The sequence below is a fragment of the Sorex fumeus genome, unplaced genomic scaffold (genome assembly GCF_029834395.1).
Source record: "Sorex fumeus unplaced genomic scaffold, SorFum_2.1 ptg000086l, whole genome shotgun sequence".
In the NCBI taxonomy this organism is placed as follows: Eukaryota; Metazoa; Chordata; class Mammalia; order Eulipotyphla; family Soricidae; genus Sorex; species Sorex fumeus.
The window spans coordinates 11,729,168-11,745,465 of NW_026606143.1; the positions used below are offsets into that span (position 1 = coordinate 11,729,168).

General features: G+C 42.1%; 1 protein-coding gene across 1 annotated transcript in view; it reads right to left on the reverse strand.

The window, feature by feature from the left end:
• Positions 1 to 8,395: 8,395 nt before the first annotated feature.
• Positions 8,396 to 16,298, reverse strand: part of XK (X-linked Kx blood group antigen, Kell and VPS13A binding protein) — a 60,564-nt gene continuing 52,661 nt past the window's right edge. Inside the window, exon 3 of the mRNA XM_056131214.1 lies at positions 8,396 to 9,256. Coding sequence (XP_055987189.1) covers positions 8,463 to 9,256 — 794 coding nt within the window. The 3' untranslated portion in view covers positions 8,396 to 8,462. The remainder of the gene's footprint in view (positions 9,257 to 16,298) is intronic.

Consider the following 16,298-nt stretch of genomic DNA (forward strand, 5'->3'; position numbering starts at 1 on the left):
TTTTACATTACATCTTATGGGGAGGCACATCTGATGGTGCCTGTAGGTTCACTCCTGGTTTTGTGCTCACGGTTCATTCATGGCGGTGTTCAGAGGACCATAGGTGATCTATGATGATATCGAACCCACTTCATTATCTAACCTAATTAGATGCCAGAGAGGGGTCAGAGCAATAATACAGTGGGTAGAAAGTTTGCCTTACACAAGACTGATGTGGGTTCAATATCATCATAGATCATCATATCATCATAAGTGGTGCTGGGGAATCAAACAGGAATTGGCTGTGTGCAAGGCCTTACCTGCTGTACTCTCTCCAGCCCTACATTTTACGTTTTTTGTTTTTCTGGCATGTGTGTGTGTGCCACACCCAGTGATGCTCAGGGGATATTCCTTTCTCTGCACTCTTCTGGCACCATATGGGATGACAGGGATCGAACCCTGGTAGGCCACATACAAGGCAAGTGCTCTACCTACTGTACTATCACTCCGGGCCCCCTATATTACATTTTATTTTATTATTATTATTTTTTCCTTTTGGGTCACACCTGGCGATGCTCAGGAGTTACTCCTGGCTCTGCACTCAGGAATCACTCCTGGCGGTGCTCGGGGGACCATATGGGATGCTGGGAATTGAACCCGGGTTGGTCGCGTGCAAGGCAAACACCCTACCCACTGTACTATCACTCCAACCCCTACTACATTACATTTTTAAAAGAAATATATATTTTTGTGTCTTTAATCAAGGTAGAAATAAGGGAAGTCAAGTTTTCTGTATGTGGACAACTTCCATTTTAAAAGGGAAAGGATATACTATAAATATGAGAAACTATTTCATCATAGATCAAATCTTCTAGGGTATAGATGCAAATACTTTTTAGCACAAAGGGTACTTTCAAGTTCACCTCACACACAACAGTTGGATTTTATTATTATCTTTAATATTAATTATTTAATTGAATCACCGTGAGATAAAGCGTTACAAAGCTGTTCATGATTGGATTTCAGTCATACAATGTTCCCTCCACCAGTGTAATTTCCTAGCACCAGTGCCCTCCGTTTCCCTCCCACCTCCTCAATCATCCCCACCTCAGCCTGCCTTTATGGCAGACACCTCTCTTCTCTCTCTCTCCTCTCTTATCTCTCTCTCTCTCTCTCTCTCTCTCACACACACACACACATGCACACCAGTTGGCTTTTTAACACCGGTTCTTTGTAGGGGCTAAAAGATAAGAGCAAAGTTATTCTAAGTGCACTGTATTTTGGTTGAGGGTGGTGTTGGAAGGTAGGGAAGCATACTGAGTGGTGCTCAAAGCTAACTCCTGGCTCTCAAAGATTAACCAGGGTTTGCTGGCATGCAAGGTAAACACATTAAGCTCTGTACTATCTCTCCAGTTCCCAAAGGATTTTTGGTGAGAATGGGTCATTGCAAACAATGCTCAGGGGCTGGTGCTGGCTCTATGGCTAGGGATCACTCATGGCAGTACCTGGAAAACAATAATGCAGTTCCAGGGATTGAATCAGGTCCGTCACATATGAAGCAGAGGCAGGTGTCTTAAACCCTGTACACAATCTCTGGTCCTATAACATCACTTTTAATCAGTCCTATTCGATCATTCACAACAGAATCCCCATAGGTTTGAAAAAATATTGTACACAATGCATGCTGGACATCTCTAGTTATTGTACAAACATCTCTAGTTATTGGAGAGAAGTAAAATACCGCCCCTGTTCTTGGAGGGCTATAGCGTCACAGCTCAGCACCTCTGTTCTAAAATGTTTCTGTCACTCCATTTAAGAAAGACAACTGGTTAGAAAGTGATATCAGGAAACCATCCTACTATCTACTGTGGTGGTGGTAGGGGTGGTCTTGCAGCATCATTCCAACATTGTATTTGGACATCCTGCTTGTTTCTTGAGCACTGTCACTCCTAAAACCCAGACTCATTAGCTGTAGAGCTGAGGTAATTAGAATAGGAAGCTAAGAAATTAAACCAATGTGTATAATGCAGATCCTGTGGATGATATTCCCAGGGCTCTAGGAGGCAAGCTAATCAGGTCTCAATCAGAAATTCATGAGGGGGGCTCAGGGGGAGGGGGAGGGAGAGGGAGAGGGACACAGGCAAGGAGAGGGTGAGGGAGAGGGAGAGGGAGAGAATTAATTCAGGATGGGGGACAAGGAAGGAGCAAAATACAAGCCAACTATCAAAGGCTATATGGATGAAAATTTTCCCTGAAGAAGGCAAACCCTGATACAGAGTTATGCAACAGAGCTGTCTGGTAATCTACTGCAAAAAGATACTGCTGCAGACTGGGTGCAGTTTTGTTGGGGGAGGGAAGCAAGAAAAATGTACTGTATACCTTCTCCTCCACCGCCAAAGAGGCTCTAGCTTCTTGATCTGGCTTCTTGCACCCCTGGCAGTGTTCAGGGATTACTCTCGACTCTGTGCTCAGGGATTATTCCTGGTGGGCTTGAGGAACCACATGGGCTGTCAGGATCGAACCTGGGTTAGCTGCATGCAAGGCAAGTGCCTTACCCACTGTACTATCTTTCCAACCTCTCAAACGCACTTAACTCTATTTTCTTTGACCTCCTCCAAACAGCCAGAGAGGGCAATCAGAAGGAACGAGGCACTCAGAAGCACAGGCTTCTGCAGTGGATACATCTTTTCAGCATGTTTGGGGTCTAGACTGATAGAGTATCTTCTGTGCTAGGAAAGAAGGGGTTGAATTACTTCTGAATTCCCGGATCTATACAAATTTCTGCTATAATAATGTGCCTTTTTCTGAAGAGAAAAGGCTCAAGCATCACTCATTTAATTATGAGATAGTTGGCGTTTCTCAACTGGAAAGATGATCATGGAGAATATGATCTCCTGAAAGGGGGGACCCAGGAAATACAGTCATAGTGGAATAATATATATTTCCCTCATCTCCTTCCAAATATTTACAAACTTGAAAACAATATTGAGGCCCAAGCGATAGTACAGCAGGTAGGGCACTTGCCTTGCATGTGGTTGACTCAGGTTCAATCTCTGGTATGCCATATGGTCCCCTGACCGCCCTCCCTCCCACCCCGCCGCCAGGAGTGATCCCTGAGTGTAGAGCCAGGAGTAGGCCCAGAGCACCAATAGGTATAGCAGCAAAACCAAACAAAAACCAAATCTTAACTTGTAAAGATTAAAACCCCGTAAAGCAGAGATACCCAGTGGGCAAGAGGAGTGAACTATAGGCTCTAACTGGCGAACCCTGGACATCTGAAGTGAAGATCCATGAAAACTACTCATCCACAGTTTTTCAGGCAATATCTTTAATTTATGATTTTAGACTCTTGGTACTGATAACATGGGTATGTTTTCTTCAAGTAACCTTTCAGGGGCCAAAGTGATATTATAGCAAGAAAGAAGGGTGTTTGCTTTGCACGCGGCTGACCTGGGTTTAATCCACGGCATCCCATATGATCTCCTGAGCATCACCAGGAGTGATTCCTGAATGCAGAATATGGAAAAAATTAGCTTTAAGATAAGTCTTCTGAGAAAACAATGTCAACCAATATGGTGTTTAATAGGTCAATATAAAATTACTCTTTGGTGTTTGTGTTTTACTTTAAAATAATTTCAAACTAATAAAAGAGACTCAAGAATACTGTAAGGTTTTGCTGTATTTGCTTTATCATTCTTGTGTTCTATCACCCCTTTATTTCTAAATACTTCTGTTTATAATTTTTCTAACACAGAAGCAGTATCTTATAGAGCTGCTATATAATTTTTTAAATTTGAAAATGAAATATGATAACAATAGTAGTATCTACTCTAGAGTCCATATTCCATTTGACAACTGTGCCAATATTTCTTTTGTGTCCATATCACATCTTAACCATATGAATCTACTCAGCTCTCTTCTATGGGCTCTCTATCCAGAATTATGCGATAGCATAGCGGTAGGGCGTTTGCCTTACAAGCGGCCAACATGGCCGACCGAGTTCGATTCCTCCGCCCCTCTCAGAGAGCCCGGCAAGCTACTGAGAGTATCTCGCCCACATGGCAGAGCCTGGCAAGCTACCCGTGACATATTTGATATGCCAAACACAGTAACAACAAGTCTCATGATGGAGACGTTACTGGGCCCGCTCGAGCAAATCGATGAACAACGGGAGGACCGTGACCGTGACCTGATAAAATTAATTATCTCTGATCACTGGGTAAACTACAGCTGCTGTGGCTTTGAAAGATTTTTCCAGGGGCTGGAGTGTTAGCACAGCGGGTAGGGCATTTGCCCTGCATGCAGCTGACCCGGGTTCAATTCGCAGCATCCCATATGGTCCCCTGAGCACCACCAGGAGTAATTCCTGAGTGCAGAGCCAGGAGTAACCCCTGTGCATTGCCAGGTGTGACCCAAAAAGCAAAAAAAAAAAAAAAGATTTTTCCAGTTGGGGCTACACCCAGCAGTATTTGGTGGAGGATATCCCTGCCAATATCAGGGCCAAGAGTTTAGGCCTGACATTTGAGTGTTCGGGTGTGCCTGAAAGTGCTCAGGAAGGCACTAGGGCTATACCTGGCAGTGCTCAGGGCCAAAGATTGAACTTAGACTTGGGCCTCACACATGCAGTCTGGTGCTCTTTCCCATATATCTGGTCACATCCCTGGACTTTTGAAAGAATACTTGTTTGGGGGAGGGGAGGTTGGGAGCTGGGCCACACTCTGCGATGCTCAGGGGTTACTCCTGAGAAACAAATGATTACAACAATAAATGTATATCTCAGATTCTGAAATAGCACCTTTAATTAATACTGTTTTCTAAACCATAAATGGTCAGCTGCACTTGATTATTTCTTTATGTTGGTATCAAATTACCCCTTTGCTATTTTATGATGATATATCACTATATCCTTTATGCTTGTTCTGAGTTATATTGTCTTCTTTCTTAAAATTGGAATCACACCCTGTGTATTCAAGGGACTCAAAGGTATTCCAAACAATGTTTTGACCCCATGATGTGAGCCTGAGGGTTCAATGGTCATGCTTGGTCATGCCTGGAGTCCACCAAAGCTACATGTGATCCTTGAGTCAGTGCAGTTCTGGGGATCAAATGGGATTTGATTAGATTTGATCTGTTATCTGATCATTCAAATGATCAAATGAGCTTTCACATGTTAGGCATACTGAGATCTCTCTCTCTCTCTCTCTCTCTCTCTCTCTCTCTCTCTCTCTCTCTCCCCTCCCTCCCTCCCCCCTCTCTGACCCTTGACTTTCTATTCCACACAGCAATCACTTGACAAGTCTGCAGAATCTTAGTATCCAACAGTGCAGTTTTAATACATGAAGCATGTGCTTATAAAACCACCACAAGAGATTCCAGACTGTACGTGTCTTGCAAGGTAGAATCCTAGCAGTCTCAATTTCTCACCCCACAGAAAAAAACTTCCAGGTTATAAAATGACAATCACAACAGAGTCCTTTTCTTGAAGTACAAATGAAAACAAAAGCATCTGTGATGACTAAATAAGAAATCACACACGAAGAAATTGAAAAATTAATTTATTATATGAAGAAACAAAAATATTTATTCAAGTCAATGACTGCAGAAAAACAGCCAGCAAAAACTCACATTCACAATTTACTGGCTGAAATGAAGCAACACATACATCCATAACCACAGCATTAATATCCTAAAGTTGTTTCTAAGGAAGTACTATATTAATTATCAAGTACTAATCAATTATAATGTTTATTTTACCATTTACAAGGCTGAAAAGATAAAACCCGTATTCGATTATAGTCTAGCATATTAGGCATTCAAGCTATAAGCCACGATTTTCAAAAGATGCTGCTATGTCCTTTACAAAATTCAACAGATATGACGATGGTAAATTTAATTCCCAGCAAAAGTGATTTCTTAGACTACAGTGGGCTTTTTTTCCCTTCAAGTACCATGTGTTTGAATGCAAATTTTAACAGGCAACTAATGCTAAGAGAGGGGTAACTACTAAGACCATATATACTTGCCTTCTATAAACCTGAAGGCTTACAAACGCACTCATGACATTCTCACAGAGGATGCTACTTGCTTCTTTTCTAACAGCCAAATAAATACTAACATTAATGGAGCTGAAGCATTTATAATAACAACTCCTTAAATAGACAAGATACCTTAAAATACTTTCATAGAGCATTTTCACACCTTTTATTGAAATTGATCTTTCAAACAACTTTTATGAGGTAGGTTGGGATGTGTAGGTGAGGAAACTCAGGCATGGGGAATTAAGCAACTTGAGGGCATGGATAGGGAAATGCTATTATCGCCAGTAAGAAAATGTCCTGTCCTCAGTAATGAAAAGACAAAGTCTAAACATGTTTGATGATCTTATTTCAATCTATTTTAAAAGAATTTTCACCTTCATCTAGCCAAATGATAGTGATTCAGCTGGAGTAGTTGGCATGACAAGTTACGGCATATAATTACACAACGTACCAAGGGTTTTTAAAAAATGAGAATCATAACTGAAAAACACATCTTAACTCTCAACACATGAGGGAAATTGATTTGTTTGTTTTCCCTGTAGCCAGTTCTCAGCCTAAACAACAATTCTGCCATTTCAGAGTTATAAACGACAAAAATTAGCAGTTTCACCATGAACGGTAAATGGACGTTGCTTTTTCTCCCCCCAAAGTGAATGGACATAATTCAATCAGCTAGTCAGTGGCTGAGTGAATAGCAGTACTCCTAGAAAAAAAATAATAAAAACAAAGTGAATGGACATAAAAGGATGATCCCAAAATAAGGAAATCTCTATGTCAAAAAGTAAGAAACCAGAAAATGGACAATTTATTTACCAACTCCCTTTGTCCTTGCAAGTGTGGCTTATAACTGGGCTTGGAAATTCTGACTGATTGTCACCACCAGTTTGGTTTGAAGTTACTCAAGAGTTTACCAAACTTCAATATTAAATTCATTTAAATGTATTTGAAGGTCATGATTTTATAGTGATTCTGGAGACAGTCTCCAAGTCAAGGCTGGAAATACCAGTCTCTCCATCCTTCTCGTTACGATTCCTCAGACTAGCAAACCTGACTGACCTATAATGTTCAGACTAGTTCATGACACGTCTGTTTCAAGTACTTCTTTTAAAAATGTTAATGGTAGAAATAATGACACTGGATCCTGGTTCCCACCAAAATTACTGAGGACATGCTTCACAGTCCTTCAATAAAACAAATAGGGTTCCAGATAAAAGGAGAAATTATAAAGAAGATAGAGTGTGGGGAGATTAAACAGGAAATCTTTTTCAAATTAGTTCACAATCATGCCAAACCAAAATGCATTTAAAGATAAAAATTCTTCTAATCATTTCATATTTCTATATAATTTTAAAGTTTCTGAAGTGGCTTGGGATAGGTAGATGATAGATGGAAGAAAATCCTTTTCTTTAAAATGATGAAAATTAAAATGCCCTATATACCTATGCAAGGTGAGAGATTTTTGTAAAGTTTTCTAAAAAAGTACATGTTAACCAAGGTAACTCTTTATCTGAAACATTCCTGACAGGCAAGGAAGAGGAAGTTAAGGTCAATAGTTTTATTTTTTCCTTCCTAAAAGAGGATACTCCTAGCAAATTCCATGAGAAATTTTAGACTGAAAGGAGAGAACTGAGCCTTAAGGAAGTTAGTTAAGCCTACCTTCTTGCAGATTCACATTTTCATCTATCTTGAAAAGGAAAGTATAAAAATCTAAAGCATTTTATGCTTCCACAACCCTCTTGCATCCAGAATTCCTTAAATATGTTGAAGGGAGACAACTTTCCTAAAATTCCAGGGCTTACTCTGGAATATTCAATTTTTATAACTACTGATGCTTGGAAATAATTCAAATCTAGACCTCTGAAACAGAGCAGACCAGGGCAGCTAACAGCTGATTATGTAGACAAAGCCCTAAGATTAGATGAACATGTAACATATGGCTATTCAAAAACCAAACTTGACAGTCCTCCATAAAAACTCTGACAGGAATTATGTTGTTGGCAGCAAGACCCCAGTAATATCATCTGGTCATCAGGACAGTTATCAGGTGTAACACATAAAGAAAACATTAGGCTATCTAGACAAGCAGTCTAGAAAACTAGAAAGCAAAACTTCTGTTCTCATTCTACTTGCTAGATCTAACCAGACCAACTTGAATATCATGCCAGCGTAAAGGTCAGAAATGTGAATGGTCAACTATGAATGATGGTGTCCTAGGCTGTCCCTCTGATACTCGCTTTCTCCATTGCTCCCACTTACCCAAGGGGTCTCTGTAAAGGGGAGCAACTCAAAAGAAGGAGCTGAAACTACCTTCCTGTTTTGTTATCTATGCAAGGCTTATCACTTGCCATGATGGAAAGGCAAGTGATAAGCATGTTCATCCCAGAAAATTATATATCTGTATGCCCAGAGACTTGGGTCCAATTAAGCAGAGATGTACTCCTTGGTTTAGATGGCAGGAGGATCTAAATTACTACATGAAGGTAGCTCATCCCTGTCTGTGGGTGGGCTTGTAACTATATTTCTTGTAGTATCCTGGGGTGTCTGCTTCTTGAATTTACAGCAAATAAATCTTAGACACTCCTGAATGCCTTCAGAAACACTGGAGGAAAAGAGCCTTTTGCAAGGGTGGAAGAACTGATAGAATACCATCATGAATAGAATGCCAGTGCAATACCCAATGAGCAACTGAAGAAACAATAAAGGGGCACAGACATACATATAGATGTCGGTCTTGTAAAGATACCAAATGAGGAGAAGGAAGGCATTTTCAATGAATCTCAGCATGTAGTACATCAGTGGCTGGTACCAGCTCTGTGACTTCTTAATGAGATCAGGGTCATCGATTTTCAGCTGCACCGCTGACCAGCAGAACATGTTGATTCCAGCATAGAGAAAGGTGAGGAAGCAGAGTACACACGTGATGCCCGTCCGACTGAGGGCCTTCTCGATGTGCTCAGGGAATGGAGAGCCGCTGTACCAGAAGATGATCCAGGGGTAAAAGAAGAAGCTACAAAAGTTGATGACCACGACTATAAGTACCCAGGCCTTCATGACGGAGGTAAACAGGACCAGGATCACGACTCGAGTGGCAATCTCAAAGCTCCTCCAGAGGAAGATACAGACATAGGCCAGGGGCTTCACATTGACCTCGTATTCATCATACTTGATCTTGATGGCTAGGATGTTACAGCGCAAAGCTCCATATACAATGGACAACAGGCATAGGAACATGAAGATACCTGGAGAGAAGAGAAAGAGCACTGTCAAGTCTCACCTCCACCAAGTCCTACAGTGCCAGATCGATACTCTGTAGTTAGATGCACACTGTGCCCAAGATCATGTTCCAGGTCTCCTGAAGGCTGCTCTGTTCAGGTACAAGGCAGGCTGAAATGCCATGGACAAAATGCCCCAGGGAGGACTCTCAATACTCTTCACTGTAGCTCTCATAAGAATCAAAATACAGTTCCCTTACCCCATCAGATAGGATAATTCTGAGGCACGTGTTCCATATTGTCAGGGCTTCCTGGTTTGAGTAAGGTCGAGTTACCACTGTGACAGTTATATAGTTACTACTGTGATAGTAATCTAGTAGTGCTCCCCCTACTGGGTGCCCTCCAGTCTCTGTCTCATTCCCCTTGTCCTGTTCGCTTTCTACCAACCTCCCTCAAACAAAAACCAACAAAATATACATGCACACAAATACAAATTCTTATCTCAGGGTCTGTTTCAGGGTCTCAGCCTAAAACAGCTCAGAGTAAAACACCTTTCTGAGTTCATTGTGGTCTGTCTGAATAGGTGGAGTCCTTTATGTGGTATGTTTTGTTACCTCAAATAGCATACAAGCTCCTGAGAAGTGAAGAACCATGATGTCTGATCATGTCTGAGGCCCTCTGACATGCCAGTAATAGGTGCACAAACAGAAGACATTCAAAAAGGAATTTCTCAGTCAGTTCCACTCTAGTGGTAGGACCTGCTAAATGTATATACCAACTACAGAGACTCACTTTTTAAAAAAGTATTTTTTAGTTTCAGAGTTATGGAAAGTCAACAATGGGCTTAAAGGCCTTAGTGTTTCAACTCCCTCCCTTCCTTCTCTTTCTCTTTCTCCCAGTCTTTGCTTTCTCTCTTCTTTTTCTGCTTTTGGGTCACACCTGGAAGTGTTCACGGGCTACTCTCAGCTCTGCTCATTGCTCAGGGGTTGCTCCTGGCAGGGCAAAGTATACTATTTCCTTGTATTTATTAAAATACCTTGTAATTAAATGGGGTTATCCAGTTCACAAACAACAGCAATTTGGGGGTACAAGATCTAACTCATTTAAATGAAGCAGGGTACCTTGTTCTAGAATATAATGTTGTTGGCCCTGTGTTTGATTACTTAAAAAAGTTCTGCCAACCCTTGCACCTAGATTATGCATTCAAAAATGAAATATGATCACTCACTACAGGCTGCCACTATATCCAAATATTGGAACAAGGAGGGACAGGAGGCAGGACTTGGAGCTACAATCAAGGGTTCGTTCAGCTCTTGTTTTACTCTTGTTTTATCAGGCTACAATGGAGAAAAGGTTATTTTCTCATCCATAACTGAACTGATAATATTGTCTATGAATGCTTCTTTAAGCACAACGTCCATGAAACATGACTATACTACTCAACTGTATAATTTGAAATACATGGGAATAATGTTTTTTGTTTGTTTTGATTTGTATGCAACACCCAGCAGTGGTCAGAGCTTACTCCTTGCTCTGTGCTCAAGGATCACTCCTGGCAGGTTTGGAGTACTGCATGGGATGTTAGGGATCAAAATCAGATTGGCCACATGCAAAGCAAGTGCCCTACTCACTGCGCTATTGCTCAGACCCCTGACCCCTGACCTCTTTTTGCTGTTTGCTTATTTTGGGCAGGGGAGGGGGCCACACCCTGGTGCTCAGGGTTTACTTACTCTTGGTTTTGCCCCCAGGGTTCACTCCTGGCAAGTTCCGGGGGTGAACCTATAGGATGGTCAGTACTGAACCCGGATCAGCTGCATGAAAATCAAGCACCCTACCTTGTACTATCGCTTCACTCCCCTTTTTATTATTTAAGTTCTGATTCAAAGAAAAGTACCTATGTGTAGGAGGAATGAAAACTTGGTATTGTTTCTGGTACTTAATTTCTTCAATTTTACTTATGACTTCAACTCAGTCTTTCTCATAGTCTTTTGGCACTGATTTAAAACACTGTTTTCAGGGCCGGAGTGATAGCACAGCAGGTAGGGCATTTGCCTTGCATGCAGCCAACCCGGGTTTGATTCCCAGCATCTTATAATGGTCCCCCGAGCACCACCAGGAGTAATTCCTGAGTGCATGAGCTAGGAGTAACCCGTTCATTGCGGGGTATGACCCAAAAAGCAATACATACATACATACATACATACACAAAACACTGTTTTCATTCAATGGGAAGATCATCATCTACTAGGCAAAGTTAAAAGCTAGAAATAATATAGTAAGAGTTAAACTGGGAAATAATTGGCTTGAGTTAATTTTTCCTAAGAGATTAATTTTATGGAGCACTGTAAAGCATATATATATTGGTGACATATTTTTATATATGTGATTAGATGATACAGAATTCTAATACCCTAAGGATTTAGAACTGAATCCTCTGCTTTTAGTTAGTATTTTCCACTATGAAGAAAATAATATCTATATATACATACATATATATGTATGTATGCAAGTTAAAAGGTAAAGGCCCTCCCGTTGATCGTCGATTTGCTCGAGCGGGCCCAGTAACGTCTCCATTGGAGACTTTGTTGTTACTGTGTCTGGCATATCGAATACTCTCGGTAGCTTGCCGGGCTCTCCGAGAGGGGCGGAGGAATCGAACTCGGGTCGGCCATGTTGGCCGCTTGTAAGGCGAACGCCCTACCCGCTGTGCTATCGCTCCAGCATAGTTAAATGAAGAAAGGCACTTTTATTGAATGAAACTTGCTTAGAATGGTGTGAGATGAGAGAAAGAGGGGTAAATGTGTTCAAGTGAGAATATAGGCTTCTCCAGGTGGAAATTGGCAAACAAAGAAACATAGTCAAGCAAGTGAGATATGTAATCAAGGGAGAACATTGGGTTGAAGAGCAAGATTTATTTATTTATTTATTTATTTAAGTTTGGGGCCAAACCCGGTGGTGCTTGGGACTTATACTTTTCTCTTTTTGCATCTGTTGGTGACTTCCATTATTTTTTCCCCTTTTTTTTTAATTAGTGAGACACCATGAGGTACAGTTGTAGACTTACAAATTTTGTGCTTGGGTTTCAATTATACAATGATCAAATACCCATCCCTCCACCAGTGCCCATTTCCCACGGATCCCAGTTTCCCTCCCACCCCCATCCCCCCAAGCCCACCCTGCCTCTGTGGCAGGGCATTCCCCTCTGTTCTCTCTCTCCTTTTGGGTGTTGTGGTTTGCAAAAGAGGCAATGGGTGGCAATCATGTTTGGTCTACAGTCTACTTTCAGCATGCTTCTCCCATCCTAGGAGGATCCTCCCAACACCCTTTATTAGGTGCTCCCTTCTCTATCTGGGCTGTCTTTCCCCCTAGCATGTGTGGCTGGCCTCCAAGCCACGTAGCAAAATTCCTGGTACTAATCTCAGCCACTCTTGGGTGTTAATCTCCTATTTTGTTACTTTATGTTCCCCAGATGAATGTATCTTTCTGTGTCTAGCCCTCTCTTTCTGACTCATTTCGCTTAACATGATACTTTCCATGTAGTACCACTTGTATGTAAATTTCATGACTTCATCTTTTCATTTTACACTCCATTGTGTAAATGTACCAAAGTTTCTTTAACCAGTCATCTGTTCTTGGGCACTCAGGTTTTTTCCAGATTCTGGCTATTACTTACTCTTTTTTTATGTAGGAGTACTGCTACTTATTCACCCTCTGATTAGCTGATTGAATTGGACATGAACTCCACCTTACTTTGTTTTTCATAATTTTATTTATTTTTTCTTCCTTATATTTATTTATTGAGTCACTGTGGGAAAAGTTACAAAGCTTTCAGGTTTAAGTCTCGGCCATACAATGATCAAACACCCCTCCCTTCACCAGTGCTCATTTTTCACCACCAAGAACCCCAATATACCTCCCTCCCACCCCTCCCAATGCCTGTGAGGCAGATGATTTCCACTTAACTCTTCTCTACATTGATTACATTCATTATTTTGACAAAAGATGCACCATTATTGTTTAGAATCCCCCCCCCAACAATTAGAATTGCTGAAAAGGCATTGTGAAATACTTTGCTTTCTATAGCTGGTTATGAGAATCATGTAATGTTGTGCAGCCGTAATAGCAGCCGCGCGATTTTGGATTTCTGCAAAGAGCCAGATAATTACGAGATTGGTTTCTGTGCATCTGGTGTTATGGCCGTGCCGGAGAGCCACTCGTGGGGGGCAACTCGTGACATTGGTAGGGCATGAAGGACGATCCGGTAACGCCCCCCTTCCCATGAGACTGCAGTTGTCCTGTCACCACTCGCTCATACCTGGCCTTCCTATATAAGCTCTGAGGCGGCGGCCAGCTTGCTGCCGGGTGGGGGGGGAGGTGGAAGGAAGCAACACCCTTTCCCTCTCAAGGAGGCATGGTGCCATAGTTTTACACATGGTCCATTCACTTTTCTACCATAAGCTGCCAGACTCTGGATTAAGTCCTTTTGCCTCTGGAGCTATGGCCGTGCCGGAGAGCCGCTTGTGGGGGGCAACTTGTGACCTCGGTAGGGCATGAAGGATGAGCCGGTACTGACCCCCTTCCCATGAGACTGTAGTTGCCCCGTCACCGCCATCTCATACCTGGCTTTCCAATAAGCTCTGAGGTGGTGGCCACCTTGCTGCCAGGGGGGAAAAAGGCAGAAGGCAGCAACACCCTTTCCCTCCCGGGGAGGCACGGCACCGTAGTTTAATGCATGGTCCATTCACTTTTCTGCCACAAGATGCAGGGCTCTGGATTAAGTCCTTTTGCCTCTGGAGCCATGGCCATGCCAGAGAGCCACTCGTGGGGGGCAATTCATGACCTCGGTAGGGTGTGAAGGATGAGCTGGTACCGCCCCCCTTCCCATGAGACTGCAGTTTTCCTGTCAACACCAGCTCGTACCTGGCTTTCCAATAAGCTCTTAGGCGGCGGCCACCTTGTATGCGGTCCGAATGCATTTCTGCCTAAAGCCGCTGGGTTTCGAGATTTGTTTCTGAGTCTCTGGGATCATGGCCATTAATCAGCTTGATCAGGAGCCAAAGAAGCCGTTTGTAGGCGGGAACTCGGGGTCTCATTGGGATGGGGAGGAAAGGGCCGGTTCCACCCCCATCTGGTGAGGCCCTGCATGTCTCGTCACTGCAGGTCCAAACCTGACTGTCCAGTGGCCTCTGGCCAGTGGGAACAGGCCAAGGCACAAAACCTATTCCCACCTGGAGTGGCCCAGTGCCAGTAACCTACTGCAGGAACAGGATGCATTTCTGCCAAAAGCCGTTGGGTTCCAAGATTTGTTTCTGAGTCTCTGGGATCATGGCCATTAAGCAGTTTGATCAGGAACCAGAGAGTCCATGCATCCAATTATATAGCAGAGCCGGAGGTGGTTTGTGGGTGTGTCTCCCACATACCTAACTTTTGGCCAGTTACTTTCTTTAAAACTTTGCCCCAAGTTTTTGGGGTCTGGCTAAAGGCACAGCAGCAATTTTGGGGTATTTAAAAGTCTGACGGTGCCATCAGGCTGCTGATGCATTTGCCTCACAGGTACAGACTGACCTGCTGGCGGCACCATACCCCCGCTTATACTTACTCTTGCGTGATCTCAGTACTCAGAGATCACACCTGGCAGGCTGGGGATCATATGGCATGCCGGGGTTTGAACCTGAGTCAGTCACATGCAAGATGCTACCTATCCACTGTACTCTCATTCTAGCCCCTGAGGAAAATACTTTAAATGAAGAATAAAACATAAATAAAAATGTGAATTGTGAATTTAAAAATATATCACATTATTTATATTGCTATCTTTATAGCACTTTAACTCCAAATTATTTTGTATTTTTGGTTATGTTTTGTTCTGGGTTCAGGTCTGTTGGGGATCATGGAGTATTTCTGTCTCTGTAGTCAGGGATTATTCCTGGCAGTACTGGGGGGACCATATGGGGTGCTGGGGAATTGAACTTGGGTTGGACATGCACATGCAAACTCCCTTCTGCCTGGCCCTTGAAAATATTTTAAATGAAGAGTTAAACTTACATAATTAAAATGAAAACTATAAATTCAAATATATAACATTATTTATATTGTTTTATTTATAGCACTTTAACTCCAAATTATTTGCTACTTTTAACAATGCAATGACCTAAACAATTTTTAAGCATCTATTTTTCTAGAGTTAGGTCAATTATTTCCAAATTACATCTTTCTCTCCATCACGAAAATTAGCCAATTATTACCCAGTTGATACTTAGAAGCAATCAACCACTTATGAGAATGCAAGAAAATGATCTTGAAATCGCTGAAATTATCACTACTACTTCTGTGTACCCACCGAAAAATGTCACAAATAGAAAGGGGGCCACAAAATGAAATGTACTTAGGAAACAATCAGCTTGTACAAAATTTTTGGAATGTATATGTCTACCTATACAACTAAAGTTATCTAATTATTGTCCAGGATACATTTCATGAAAATACCGTATTCAGACTGAAATGGAGAAAAGTTCCCTGACACCATTTCCTAATCTTACCTTCCCACAGGCAACACAAAAAGGTTGCTAGTTTGCCCATTTAAGTGGTACCTCATAGAAGTCTAATATCCCCTTAATGATGCTACACTCATTTTCTTTGGGCTGGGGGCTGGGGGCTGTGGGGAGGGGGAGTTGGAGAGTATTTCGTTGTTCTCATTTTGTATTAGAAGGCAAGGTATCACTTTAGGTAAAGCTAAAAGGCAGGCTGGCAATATTCCAAACTCTTGCCATTCTTCTAAAATGTACTCTTCTTGGGGGCTAGAGTGATATCACAGCAGGTAGGGCGTTTGCCTTGCATGCAGTGGAACCAGGTTCTATTCCCAGCATCCCATATGGTCCCCCGAGCACCGCCAGGAGTAATTCCTGAGTGCATGAACCAGAAGTAACCCTGTGCATCGCCGGGTGAGACCCAAAAAGCAAAAAAAAAATGTACTCTCCTTAATTCTAGCCAACTGAAAGCTTTCCAAGCAAGCTCACTTCCTATTTCATAGATAAAATGTTATTAGGCAAAATTGGTTAAAATGGGAATT